The sequence below is a fragment of the Mastomys coucha genome, unplaced genomic scaffold (assembly GCF_008632895.1).
Source record: "Mastomys coucha isolate ucsf_1 unplaced genomic scaffold, UCSF_Mcou_1 pScaffold12, whole genome shotgun sequence".
Taxonomy (NCBI): Eukaryota; Metazoa; Chordata; class Mammalia; order Rodentia; family Muridae; genus Mastomys; species Mastomys coucha.
The window spans coordinates 17,303,343-17,318,912 of NW_022196894.1; the positions used below are offsets into that span (position 1 = coordinate 17,303,343).

Genomic DNA, 15,570 nt, shown 5'->3' on the forward strand with positions numbered 1-15,570 from the left:
TTTTTGGAGGGGAAACTGGGAAAGGAGATATAAGGAGGCAGCTATTTCTTTTCTTTTTTTTTTTAAAGATTTATTTATTATTAGAAAAATTTATTATTAGAAATAAGTACACTGTAGCAATCTTCAGAAACACCAGAAGAGGGCATCAGATTTCATTATGGGTGGTTGTGAGCCACCATGTGGTTGCTGGGATTTGAATTCATGACCTTTGGAAGAGTAGATGGTGCTCTTACCTGCTGAGCCATCTCACCAGCCCAGCTATTTCTTAATCTTTGCTAATTCTGAAGCAAGATTCACGAAGAAAAAAATGTTTTTTTCATGTAAAGTCTAAACAATATGAGATATGTTATTTTGATAACTAAAAATATTTAAATGACCTGGGAAGTGGTGACACACTTTTAATCCCAGCACTTGGGAGGCAGAGGCAGGCGGATTTCTGAGTTCCAGGCCAGCCTGGTCTACAGAGTGAGTTCCAGGGCAGCCAAAGCTATACAGAGAAACCCTGTCTTAGAAAAAGAAAATATCTAAATTAAAAAGAAGGTGAGTAACATGTCAGATAAACATAACAACATAAATAACAAATAAACATAGATGGTAAGAAAATCCAGCAAAATATTCTTAAAATAAAAATGTTAATGGTAAAATACATTTCTCTAGGCAAATACAGGTAGGACTAACTAAAATCAATTATTTTGGTTTATAATTTGTAAGTATCTACCACTTTTGAACATTATGCTAATTCTGTGTATCTCAATATTCATTTGAGTAGTTAAATTTTTCCAACAAAAGCTAGAAAACAATCTTCAATATCTTCCTTAGTCTTTCATGAAATGAGCAAAAATGTTCCGAATTGAAATGCTGCTTCAATTTGAAACACTAATCATTCATTGGTTTTAGTAGAAGGAAGGGAGGAAGAGATGTCTCCAACATTCTGGAAATAATGAAAAGTTTTGTAGATTCTATTGCCATTTCCTTTGATTACAAATTAGATTCTCTGGTATGCAGATGACTGACACCTTTGATGGATTTTGTAGACACCCAGGCCCACAACACAGAGGATGACCACGATGACCCCAACCACAGGAAGCACAACTGTGTAGTCAGACAAACATTCGTCCACTATGAGAGAAAACAAATACAATATAGCAGGTAAGATGGGGTGATGGCATACCAGAAAATAGACCAGAGTCAAAAGGATATGAGCTTTGGAGTTAAATATATCTGTTTTTGACTTTTACTTTGTTGATTGGTTGATTGATTGATTGATTGATTGATTGTACTGCTGGGCATCTAACCAAGACTTTAATGCCTATTAGGCAGGCACTCCACTACTGAGATACATCCACAGCACTAGTTATATAACCTTGGGCAGATTAATTTACCTTTGAAATTCTCTTATTCATAAAATAAATATACAGTATATGTGATTCTTAAGTAATTACATAAATAACTCCTTTTTTCCCCATTAATACCAAATTATTGTTAGCCACATTTCTGGAACTGATAAAACATATTTCCAGGAGTACTCCCTGAGAAGTAGGATGTTCCTATGTAAAAAAAAAAGATACAAACCTTAATCACTAGACATTCAAACATTCTCTCAGACCATTGCATTTACCTTATAAAGCATCATTCTCATCCTGAAGCTTCTGTAGTATAACCCTTAACCGATATTTGAGAATATCTATCATTTTCAAAGGTTAAATGTGAGATTTCATAAACTTGACACAATTATTTTGCTTCAATCCTCTGAGAATATCATATTCAGGTAATTAAAATGTAATTAATTGAATCAGAGACTAAACAATCTCAACTGAAAAATGATCAAGTGAGCTGAGAATAAATGGAAACATGGTAGAATTCTCAGTGGAATGTGGAGTTTGGGAGAACAGAGAAAATAAGTGAAGAACTAGATCCATATCTTAGTCATAAGCAATAAGATGTTTGTGTAAAGTTTTGGAATGAACCAATCCTTCTACAGTTTCTATAGCCTGGGAATGATTTAATGATGGCAATTATAGAACCCCAAAGTTAAATGTATGCATCCAAGAAATAATATTTGCAATAAACTATTTAATTTGGTAGTAAGAAATACTTAGAGGATGTCTTATTTAGAGTTTCTTTTGTGAAGAGACTCCATAACCACAGCAACTCTTAGAAGCATATCACAGGGGCTGTCTTACATGTCAGAAGTTTATTTAGTTCATTATCATTGTGATGAGAGGCATGGCAAGCATTCAGGTAGAGAGGGAGCTGGAGAGGTAGCTCTGGGTTCTACACCTGGATTAGAAAGTAGCAGGAAGAAAAAGAGCCACTGGTCCTGGTTTGAGCATTAGATACCTCAAAGCCCATCCCTAGTTACCTACTTCCTCCAAAAAGGCCATCCCTACTCCAACAAGACTACACCTCCTGAAAGAGACTCTCTCTAAGAGCCTATGGAAGCCATTTTCATTCAAACCTCCCTACAGGATTATAATATCATACATCTTATTATCTTGTTGTTGCTATAAATTCTTTTCCACTACAGCAGAAAGTCTAGAAATGAAAAATATTAATAAACATTTTCTATGTGAAAAAAATAATTTTCTTTTAATTTAAAATAAAATGAGTAGAAAATATAAAATAAAAAATGAGGAGCCAGAATGATGGTTCAGTGATTAAGAGCACCAGATGCTCTTTCAGGGAATCCAGTTTTGTTACAAGGATACACATGGTACCTCATACCATCTATAACTCCAGTTCCAGAGGATATAAATCCATCTTCTGGTCTCCATGGGAACGAGGTATACAAATTGTGAGCAGATATACATAAAGGCAAAATATCCACACAAATGAAATAGAATAAAATAAAATAAAATAGTAATTTTATAATACAACATTTTATACTTATATCATTTTTCTCTTTTTTCTTTCTTTCCACCAACCACTCATATACTTCCCTTGCTCTCTCACAAATTGATGCTCTCTTTTTCTTTAATTGCTGGCATATATTTTCATAAGTATATAAATATAGTCTGTTTGGTCTATATGTTATTGGTTTGTATATGATTTCAAGTATGACTTCTTGGTATTGGACAGACAGTTGACAGGGTCATCTCTGGGGAAAACTACATAACTTCATCTCCCTTTCTTGGCATCCCTTTGTCTCCTATAGTACTTAGTTTGTTATTAAGGCCTCCTGAGCTTCCTTCTTCCATGTTTGCTTGTCTATTTGTGATGTCCTCACTTGGGGCTCATTTAGGCACTTGTTCATGTTGATGAGACTTCATGGGTATAGCTTTTCTGACATTTCTAGGAAATACAATTTCACAGCAAACTTGTTCTTCCTCTGGCTTTTATAATTTTTCTGGCCATTCTTCTGAAATTATTCTTGAGCCTTAGGTACAGGAGTTGTGCTATAGATATATAAGTTAGGACTTGACATCATACAATCTCTTGTTCACTGCATTTTGATTAGTGTGGTTTTCTGTAATAGTCTCAAACTCTTACAAAAAGAAGTTTCTTTGATAAAGGGTGAGAACTATGCTTATCTGTGAGCATAAACACAAATATTTAGAATGTAGTTAAGGATTATCCTGATTTAGTAAAATGGAAGTTATAAATTCTTCCCCAATATCAGGACTTCAATAAATTCATATAGTTTGCTAGGTTTTAGAATCAGGCATGATTTCCTTTTTGCTGAGTGGTTGTTAAGTTTATCATCAACAACTCATTGATAAGACTAAAAGAAAAGTTGGTACCAGAAAGTAGGCTATTGTAACAGAATTGGACCTTGTTTAGTAGAAGATTGTAGAAGGAGTTAACTTTGGGCTTAAAAAAAAAAATTGATGTTCAGAGCTTAATGGGGTGTTCTGGGAACTTAAAAGATAATCAGAAAGCAAGAGAGACTATGGAATGCTGGCTCATTTCAGAGGGAAGCAATGACTTTGTAAAATATTTATGTGATAATGTAAATTAAGGACCTGTAGTTCTGGTCAAATCCAGATGAAAAACTGACTGTGGTAACAAGAAAACAAAAAAACGAAAGTCAAATGTTTCCTTTGGCTTCCAGTTTCCATCTGCACCTTGGAGCTGACCTTGTGCCACAGCTCTCCTTACAAAAATCTCACCCAAAAAGAGCTGATCTCACAGTAGTGCTGACTCAACTAAAATCACAGGTAAGACCACCACTTCTTCTCCAATACCTGGCCTAAATGGGACCTGCACAAAGCATACAAGATACAGGAACCAAGGAGCAGCCAGAGACATGTTCCTTCCAGTTTCCTTGTATACTCCAGAGTTGACCCTGTGCCCCAGATCTCTGTACCCAAATCCTACCCAGAGAGACTTGCTCTCCCACGAATGCTAAAACACCTAAGATTATAGGCTCACAGGCTCACAGGAAGGACAAGTTTCAGTCAGACACAGCAAGACCAGGTACCACCAAAGATAATTAGATGGCAAGAGACAAGAGCAAGAACATAAGCAACAGAAACCAAAGCTACTTGACATCATCAGAACCCAGTTTTCTCCCCACAGAAAGCCCTGGATACCCCAACACACCAGAAAAGCAAGACTCTGATGTAAAATCACATCTCATGATGATGATAAAGTAATTGAAGAAGGACATAAATAACTCCCTTAAAAAAAAAGAGAGAGAACACATGTAAACAGGTAGAAGCCCTAGAAGAGGAAACACATGAATTCCTTAAAGAATTACAGGAAAACACAACCAAACAGGTGAAGGAACTGAACAAAACCATCTAGGATGGAAAAATGGACATAGAAACAATAAAGAAATCACAAAGAGAGATGACCACAGAGATAAAAAAAACTTAGGAAAGAGATCAGAAGTCATAGATGCAAGTATCATCAACAAACACAAGAGATAGAAAAGAGAATCTCAGGTTTTCAATATACTAAAGAAAACATTAATACAACAGTCAAAGAAAATGCAAAATGGACAAAGTTCCTAAACCAAAACATCCAGGAAATCCAGGAAAATGAAAAGACCAAGGATAATAGGTATAGAAGAGAGGAAAGTCTCTCAATTCAAAGGGCCAATAAATATTTTTAACAAAATTATTGAAGAAAGCATCACTAACCTAAAGAAAATATGCCCATGGATATACAAGAAGTCTATACAACACCAAATAGAAATTCCTCCAGTCACATAATAATCAAAACACCAAATGCACCAAACAAAGAAAGAATATTAAATGTGGGACCAGCTGGGAGGCACAGGTCTCACAAGTGACAGGGAAGCCAGGACAGGATCCTATCTACCTTCCGTCTACACCTAGGAGTGACAGCGGTGGATACACAGCCCTCTCTGCCCCTTCCCTGCAAGTGAAGAGCTTTCCTCCAGGAAATACTCTAACCCAGGGAATCAGGTGAGATTGCCATTTTCTCTGCAATGACTTTTTAAGGAGGGACAAGCTGGGAGGCACAGGCCTCACAAGTGGCAGGGCAGCCTGCACAGAATCCATTCTACCTCAGACTACACGTAGGAGCGACAAAAGATCCACAGCCCTCTCTGCACCTTTCCTGAAAGTGGAGAGCCTGTGTCCAGGGTATTCTCTGACCCCAGGAGTCAGGAGGGATGACTGACCCACAGCCATCTGAGCCCGGGTTTTACCAGAGGAGAGCTGATCTCCAAGAACTGCTGACACAGGCTTACAGACCCACAGGAGGAACAAGCTGCAGCCAGAGACAGCAAGAACGTCTACAAGAGGAGATCAATAGATGGCAAAAGGCAAATGCAAGAATCTTACCAACAGAAATCATGACTACTTGGCTTCATCAGAACCTAGTACTCCCAACACAGCAAGTCCTGGATATCCCAAAACACCAGAAAAGCAAGATTTGGATCTAAAATCATATCTCACAATGGTGATAGAGGAATTTAAGAAGGACATGAATAACTCCCTTAAAGAAAAAAAAGAACACAGGTAAAGAGGTGCAAGCCCTTAAAGAGGAAAAAAATCCTTAAAGAATTACAAGAGAACATAAGTAAACAAGTAGAAGCACTTAAAGAGGAAACACAAAAATCCCTTAAAGAATTACAGGAAAGCACAACCAAACAGATGAAGGAATTGAACAAACCATCCAGGACCTAAAAATGAAAGTAGAAACAGTTAAGAAATCACAAAGAGAGACAACTCTGGAGGTAGAAATCCTAGAAAAGAAGTCAGGAACCATAGATGCAAGCATCACCAACAGAATACAAAAGATAGAAGAGAGAATCTCAGTGTAGAAGATACCATAGAAAACATTGACACAATAGTCAAAGAAAACACAAAATGCAAAAAGCTCCTAACCCAAAACATCCAGGAAATCCAAGCTACAATGAAAAGACCAAACCTAAGGATAATAGGTATAGAAGAGAGTGAAGACCTCCAACTTAAAGGGACAGTGAATATCTTCAACAAAATTATAGAAGAAACTTCCCTAACCTAAAGAAAGAGATGCCCATGAACATACAAGAAGCCTACAGAACTCCAAATAGAATGGACCAGAAAAGAAATTCCTCCGGCCACATAATAATCAAAACACCAAATGCACAAAACAAAGAAAGAATATTAAAAGCAGTGAGGGAAAATGGCCAAGTAACATATAAAGGCAGACCTATCAGAATTGCACCAGACTTATTGCCATAAGACTATGAAAGCCAGAAGATCCTGGGCAGATGTTATACAGACACCAAGAGAACACAAATGCCAGCTCAGACTACAATATCCAGCAAAACTCTCAATTATCATACATGGAGAAACCAAAGTATTCCATGACAAAACCAAATATACACAATATATTTCCATAAATACAGCCCTTCAAAGGGTAATAAATGGAAAACTCCAACACAAGGAGGGAAGCTACATCCCTAAAAAGCAAAAATGTAATCTTCCAACAAAACTAAAGGAAGATAGCCATGTGGACAGAATTCCAACTCTAACAACAAAAGTAACAGAAAGCAACAATTACTTTTCCTTAATATCTATTAATATAAATGGACTCAATTCCCCAATAAGAAGACATAGACTATCAGATTAGGTATGTAAACAGGACTCAACATTTTGTTGCATACAGGAAACCCACCTCAGTGACAAAGACAGACACTACCTCAGAATAAAAGACTGGAAAGCAATTTTCCAAGCCACTGGTCCCAAGCAAAAGGTTGGAGTAGCCATTCTAATATTGAATAAAATCAACTTTTACCCTAAAGCGATCAAAAAAGATAAGGAAGGACACTTCATATTCATCAAAGGTATGATCTACCAAGAAAAACTCTCAATTCTGAATCTCTATACTCCAAATGCAAGGGCATCTACATTCATAAAAGAAACTTTACTAAGGCTCAAATCACACATTGCATCCCACACAGTAATAGTGTAAGATTTCAACAACCCACTCTCTGCAATGGACAAATCATGGAAACAGAAACTAAACAAAGACACAGTGAGACTAACAAAGGTTAGGAAACAGATGGATTTAGCAGATATCTATAGAACTTTTTATCCTAAAACAAAAGGATATATATACTTTCTTCTCAGCACCTCATGGTACCTTGTCTAAAATTGACCATGTAATTGGTCACAAATCAGGCCTCAACAGATACAAGAAGATTGAAATAATTCTTTGCATCCTATCGGATCACCATGGGCTAAAGCTGCTCCTCAATAACAACATAAACAATAGAATGTTCACATACACGTGAAAGAACAACACTCTACTCAATTATAACTTGATCATGGAAGAAATAAAGCAATTAAAGACTTTCTAGAGTCTAATGAAAATGAAGCCACAACATACTCAAACTTATGGGACACAATGAAAGCAGTCCTAACGGGAAAACTAATAGCTTTAAATGCCTCTGAAAAAGAAACTGGAGAGAGCATACACCAGCAATTTGACAGCACATCTGAAAGCTCTAGAACAAAAAGAAGCAAATCCTCCCAACAGAAGTTAAAGGCAGGAAATAATCAAACTCAGAGCTGAAATCAACCAAATGGAAACAAAAAGAACTATACAAATAATCAACCAAACCAGGAGCTGGTTCTTTGAAAAAAATCAACAAAATAGATAAACTCTTAGCCAAACTAACTAGATGGCACAGAGACAGTATCCTAATTAACAAGATAAGAAATAAAAAGGGAGACATAACAACAGACACTAAGGAAATTGAAAAAATCATAAGATCCTACCACAAAAGCCTATACTCAACAAAACTGGAAAACCTGGATGAAATGGACAATTTTCTAGACAGATACCAGGTACCAAGGTTAAATCAAAATCAGATCAATGATCTAGACAGTCCCATATCTGCTAATGAAATAGAAACAGTCATTGATAGTCTCCCAACCAAAAACAGCCCAGGATCAGATGGGTTTAGTGCAGAGTTTTATCAAACCTTAAAAGAAGACCTAATACCAATACTCATCAAACTATTCCACAAAATAGAAACAGAAGGTACTCTACCCAATTCGTTCTATGAAGCCACAATTACTCTTATACCTAAACCACACAAAGACCTAACAAAAAAAGAAAATTTCAGACCAATTTCCCTTATGGATATCGATGCAAAAATACTCAATAAAATTCTTGCAAATTGAATCAAAGAACACATCAAAACTATCATCCACCAGGATCAAGTAGGCTTCATCCTAGGGATTTAGGAATGGTACAATATACAGAAATCCATCAACATAATTCACTATATAAACAAACTCAAAGAAAAATACCATATGATCATCTCACTAGATGCTGAGAAAGCATTGGACAAAATCCAACATCCCTTCATGATAAAAGTCTTGGAAAAATCAGGAATTCAAGGTCCATACTTAAACATAGTAAAAGCAATATACAGCAAACCAGGAGCCAACATCAAACTAAATGGAGAGAAATTTGAAGCAACTCCACTAAAATCAGGGACTTGACAAGGCTGCCCACTATCTCCCTACCTATTCAATATTATACTTGAAGTCCTAGCCAGAGCAATTAGACAACAAAAGGAGATCAAAGGGATATGAATTGGAAAAAAAGAAGTCAAATTATCACTATTTGCTTGTTGCCTCCCCCACCCAGTTCAGCCTCTGGACTTTGGCAGTTTCTACCCAAGGTGGTCACCTGGGGAATTAAGACAAAAGACTCTCTGCAGACCATCAGCTTATCTCTGAAAGAAGCTGCCCAAGAAGTTCATGCTGAGATACAACCATACCTACAACAACACCTACTCCCTGAGGACATCCAGCAGACATCCCAGCTTCTGGTGACATTTGCCCCTGACTCCTTCCTGACTCCTTTCTGACTCCTCCTGCAATGTTTTTGATATGCAAATATCTTGTACCTGGAGATTCGGTTTCAGTTTTCCCTGTGCCTATATATTCTCTGAATATTTCTAAGTAAAGTGAAGCCTTGATTTGAATGCAACTTGGCCTCCTTTCCCTTGTTTCTCGATCCTATTTTTCAGGTCCTTTGAACCTCTGCCTGAGGGAACCCAAGTTTGTGGGACTGTTGACGGTTCCACTCATTTGCTGATGATATGATAGTATACTTAGGTGACCCAAAAAATTCCACCAGAGACCTCCTAAACCAGATAAAGAACTTCAGCAAGTATCTGAATATACAATTAACTCAAGCAAATCAGTGGCCTTCCTCTAAACAAAAGATAAACGGGCTGAGAAAGAAATTAGGGAAACAACACCCTTCACAATAACCACAAATAATATAAAATACCTCGGTGTGACTCTAACTAAGCAAGTAAAAGACCTGTTTGACAAGAATTTCAAGTCTCTGAAGAAGTAAATTAAAGATCTCAGAAGATGGAAAGATCTCCCATGCTCGTGGATTGGTAGGATTAATATTATAAAAATAGCCATCTTGAAGAAAACAATCTACAGATTCAATGCAAACCCCATCAAAATTCCAACTCAATTCTTCACAGACATAGAAAGAGCAATTTGCAAATTCATCTGGAATAACAAAAAACCTAAGATAGCCAAAACTATTCTCAGCAATAAAGGAATCTCTGGTGGAATCACCATCCCCGATCTTAAGCTTTACTACAGAGCAATTGTCATAAAAACTGCATGGTATTGGTACAGTGACAAGCAGGTAGATCAATGAAATAGAATTAAAGAACCAGAAATGAACCCACACACCTATGGTCACTTGATCTTTGACAAAAGAGCTAAAACCATACAATATAAAAAAGACATCATTTTCAACAAATGGTTCTGGTTCAACTGGAAGTTACCATGTAGAAGAACACAAATCGATCTACTCCTATCTCCTTGTAAAGCTCAAGTCCAAGTAAATCAAGGACCTTCACATAAAACCAAATACACTGAAACTAATAGAAAATAAAGTGGGTAAGAGCCTCGAGCACATAGGCACAGGGAAAAATTTCCTGAACAGAGCACCAATAGCTTATGCTCTAAGATCAAGAATTGACAAATGGCTCCTCATAAAGTTACAAAGCTTCTATAAGGCGAAAGACACTGTCGATAGGACAAAATGGCAACCAACAAATTGGGAAAAGATCTTTATCAATCCTACATCAGATAGAGGGCTAATATCCAATATATACAAAGAACTCAAGAAGTTAGACTCCAGAGAATGAAATAACCCTATTAAAAAATGGGGTACAGAGCTAAACAAAGAATTCTCACCTGCCAAATACTGAATGGCTGAGAAGCACCTAAAGAAATGGTCAACATCCTTAGTCATCAGGGAAATGCAAATTAAAACAACCCTGAGATTCCACCCCACACCAGTCAGAATGGCTAGGATAAAAACTCAGGTGACAGCAGATGCTGGAAAGATTATGGAGAAAGAGTAACACTCCTTCATTGCTGCTGAGATTGCAAGATGGTACAACCACTCTGGAAATCAATTTGTTGGTTCCTCGGGAAACCACCAGAGGACCCAGCTATACCACTCCTGGGCATATACCCAGAAGATGCTCTAACATGTAATAAGGACACATGCTCCACCATGGTCATTGTAGCCTTATTTATAATAGCCAGAAACTGGAAGCAACCTAGATGTCCCTCAACAGAGAAATGGATACAGAAATTTTTTTACATCTATACAATGGAGTACTACTCAGCTATTAAAAACAATGAATTTATGAAATTCTTAGGGAATCAGGTTTATATGGAGAATATCATCCTGAGTAAGGTAACACAATCACAAAAGAACACACATGGTATGCACTCTCTGATAAGTGGATATTAGCCCAGAAGATCGGAATACACGAAGTACAATCCACAAACCACAAGAAACTCAAGAAGAAGGAAGACCAAAATTTAGAGACTCCATTCCTTCTTAAAAGGGAGAACAAAATACCCATGGAAGGAGTTGCAGAGACTATGGAGCAGAGACTGAAGGAAGGACAATCCAACCTGACATAGCTGTCTCCTGAGAGGCTCTGACAGTACCTGACTAATACAGAAGTAGAGGCTCACAGCCATCTATTGGACTGAGTACAGGGTCTCCAATAAAGGAGCTAGAGAAAGAACCCAAGGAGCTGAAGTGTTTGCAGCCCCTTAGGATGAACAACAATGTGAACTAACTAGTACCCTCAGAGCTCCCAGGGACTAAACCAACAACCAAAGAGTACACATGGTGGGACTAATGGCTCCATATACATATACATATGATGTATAGTAGAGGATGGCCAAGTCGGTCATCAATAGGAGGGGAGACCATTGGCCCTATGAAGGTTCTATGCCCCATTGTAGGGGAATGCCAGGGCCAGTAATCAGGAGAGAGTGGGGTGGTGAGCAGGGGTGTGGGGAGGGAACAGGAATTTGTTTTTGTCGTTGTTGGGGGTTTTGTTGTTTTTTTATTTTTTTGTTGTTTTTTTTATTTTTTTCAGAGGGGAAACTGAGAAAGGAGGTATCATATGACATGTAAATAAAGAAAATATCTAATAAAAAAAGAAAAAAGAATATTAAAAGCAGTAAGGGAAAAAGGTCAAGTAACATATAAAGGCAGGCCTATCAGAATCACACCAGACTTCTCAACAGAGACAATGAAAGCTAAAAGAACCTGAGAAGATGTCATATAGACCCAAAGAGAACGTAAATGCCAACCCAGGCTACTATACTCAGCAAAACTCTCAATTGCCATAAATGGTGAAAACAAGATATTCCATGACAAAACCAAATTTATACAATATCTTTCCACAAATCTAGCCCTACAAATGATAATAGAAGGAAAACTTCAATACAAGGAGGGAAACTATACCCTAGAAAAGCAAGAAAGTAATCTTTCAACAAATCCAAGATAAGGTAACCACACAAGTATAAAAATAACATAAAAAATAACAGGAACTACAATCACTATTCCCTAATATTTCTTATTGTCAATGGATGCAATTCCCAAATAAAAAGTCATGGACTAACAGACTGGGTACTTAAACAGGACCCAGCATTTTGCTGCACACAGGAAACACATCTAAGCATCAAAGACAAAAACTACCTTAGAGAACAATTTCCAAGCAAATAGTCCCAAGAAACAAGTGGAAGTAATCATTCTAATGTCAGATAAAATTGAATTTCAATCAAAAGTCATCAAAAAAGATAAGGAAGGACACTTCATACTCATCAAAGGAAAAATATACCAAGAAGAACTCTCAATTCTGAATATCTATGCTCCAAATGCAAGGGCACCTACCTTCATAAAATAAATTTTACTAAATCTAAAAGCACACATTCCATGTGACACAATAATTGTGGGGGACTTCAACACCCCACTCTCATCAATGGACAGATCAGGGAGACACAAACTAAACAGAGACACAGTAAAACTAACAGAAGTTATGGATCAAATGGATTTAACAAATATCTATAGAACATTTCATCCTAAATCAAAAGAATATACCTTATTCTCAGCATGTCATCATACCTTGTCCAAAATTGACCATATAATCAGTCACAAATGAGACCTAGGCAGATATAAGAAGATTGCAATAACCTCATGCCTCCTATCGGGTCACTACTGGTTAAGGCTGGTCTTCAATAGCAACAAAAACAACAGAAGCTCACATACACATGGAAGCTGAACAATGTTCTATTCAATGATAACTTGGTCAAGTAAGAAATAAAGAAATTAAAGACTTTTTAGAATTTAATGAAAATGAAGGTACAACATACTAAAACTTATGGGACATGATGAAAGCAGTGCTAAAATGAAAACTATTAGCTCTGAGTACCTCCAAAAAGAAACTGGAGAGAGCATACACTAGCAGTTTAACAGCACACCTAAAGGCTCTAGAACAGAAAGAAGCAAATACACCCAAGAGTAGACAGCAGGAAATAATCAAACTCAGGGCTGAAATCAACCAAGTAAAAACAAAAAGAATTACACAAAAAAATGAACAAAACCAGGAGCTGGTTCTTTGAGAAAATCAGAAAGATAGATAAACTCTTAGCCAGACTAACCAGAGGGCACAGAGACAGTATCTAAATTAACAAAATCTGAAATGGAAAGGGAGATAACCAAAACTGAGGAAATTTTTAAAAATCATCAGATTCTACTATACAAACAGATTCTACTCAACAAACTGGAAAATCTGGATGAAATGGACAATTTTCTAGACAGATATCAAATATCAAAGTTAAAACAAGATCAGATAAACAATCTAAACAGTCCCAAGGCCCCTAAAGAAATAGAAACAATCATTAAAAGTCCCCCTACCAAAAAAAAGGCCAAGAACCAGAGGGTTTTAGTGCAGAATTCTAACAAACCTTCAAAGAAGACCTAATACCAATACTCTTCAAACTATTCCACAAAATAGAAATAAAAGGAACACTACTCAACTCATTCAATGAAGCCACAATTACCCTGACACCAAAACCACACAAAGACCCAACAAAGAATGAAAACTTCAGAACAATTTCCCTTATGAATAAAGATGCAAAAATACTCAATAAAATTCCTGCCAACTGAATAGAACACATCAAAATGATCATTCACCATGATCAACTAGGCTTCATCACAGGGATGCAGGGATGGTTAAATATACAGAAATTCATCAATGTAATCCACTACATAAACAAATTCAAAGAAAAAACCACATGATCATTTTATTAGGTGCTGAAAAAGCATTTGAGAAAATTCAACATCTCTTCATGTTAAAAAGCTTGGAAAGATCAGAAATTCAAGGCCCATACCTAAGCACAGTAAAAGCAATATACAGCAAACCAGTACCCAACATCCAATTAAATGGAGAGAAACTTGAAGCAATGCCACTAAAATCAGCAACAAGACAAGGCTGCCCTCTTTCTCCCTATCTATTCAATATAGCACTTGAAATTCTAGCTAGAGCAATTGGACAACAAAAGGATGTCAAAGGCATACAAACTAGAAAGGAAGAAGTCAAATTATCACTATTTACAGATTATATGATAATATACTTAAGTGATGCCAAAAATTTCACCATCGGACTCCTAAACCTGATAAATAATTTCAGCAAAGTGGCAGGATATAAAATTAACTCAAACAAATCAGTAGCCTTCCTATACTCAAAGGATAAACAGGCTGAGAAAAAAATTAGGGAAATGATACCCTTCACAATAGTCACAAGCAATATGAAATATCTTGGTGTGACTCTAGCCAAACAAGTGAAAGATCTGTATGAAAAGAACTTCAAGTCTCTGAAGAAAGAAATCAAAGAAGACCTCAGAAGATGGGAAGATCTCCCATGCTAATGGATTGGCATGAATAATATAGTAAAAATGGCCATCATGCTGAAAGCAATCTACAGATTCAATGCAATCCCCATCAAAATTCCAACTCAATTCTTCATAGAGTTAGAGCAATTCTCAAATTCATCTGGAATAACAAAAAAAAAAAAAAACAGGATAGCAAAATCTATTCTCAGTAATAAAAGAATCTCTGGGGAGAATCAGCATCCCGGACCTCAAGTGGTACTACAGAGCAATAGTGATTAAAACTGCATGGTATTGGTATAGTGAGAAGCAGATGGATCAATGCAATAGAATTGAAGACCCAGAAATAAACCCATATATCTACGGTCACCTGATCTTTGACAAAGGAGCAATAACCATCCACTGGAAAAAAGAGCATTTTCAACAAATGGTGCTGGCTCAATTAATGGTTAGCATGTAAAAGAATGCAAATTAATCCTTTTTTTTTTCTCTTTTTAATTATTAGATATTTTCTTTATTTACATTTCAAATGATGTCTCTTTTCCCAGTTTCCCCTCTGGAAAAAAAAAAAAACTACCCTGTTCCCTCCCCTCTCCCCCTGCTCCACAACCCACCCTCTCTTACTTCCTGGCCCTGGCATTCCCCTACAATGGAGCATAGAACCTTCACAGGACCAAGGGCCTCTTCTCCCATTGATGGCCGACTAGGCCATGCTCTGCAATACATATGCTGCTGTAGCCATGAGTCCCACCATGTGTACTCTGTGGTCGGTGGTCTAGTCACTGGGAGCTCTGAGGGTATTAGTTAGTTCATATTGTTGTTTGTCCTAAGGGGCTGCAAACCCATCACCTCTTTGGGTCCTTTCTCTAGGAGCTCTTTCATTGAGGATCCTACCACTTTTCTCAGTCCAATGGGT

General features: G+C 37.0%; 1 protein-coding gene across 1 annotated transcript in view; it reads right to left on the reverse strand.

The window, feature by feature from the left end:
• Window positions 1-985: 985 nt before the first annotated feature.
• Window positions 986-15,570, reverse strand: part of Lamp3 (lysosomal associated membrane protein 3) — a 41,467-nt gene continuing 26,882 nt past the window's right edge. The window contains exon 6 of the mRNA XM_031364640.1: window positions 986-1,119. Within this exon, the coding sequence (XP_031220500.1) occupies window positions 986-1,119 (134 nt within the window). The remainder of the gene's footprint in view (window positions 1,120-15,570) is intronic.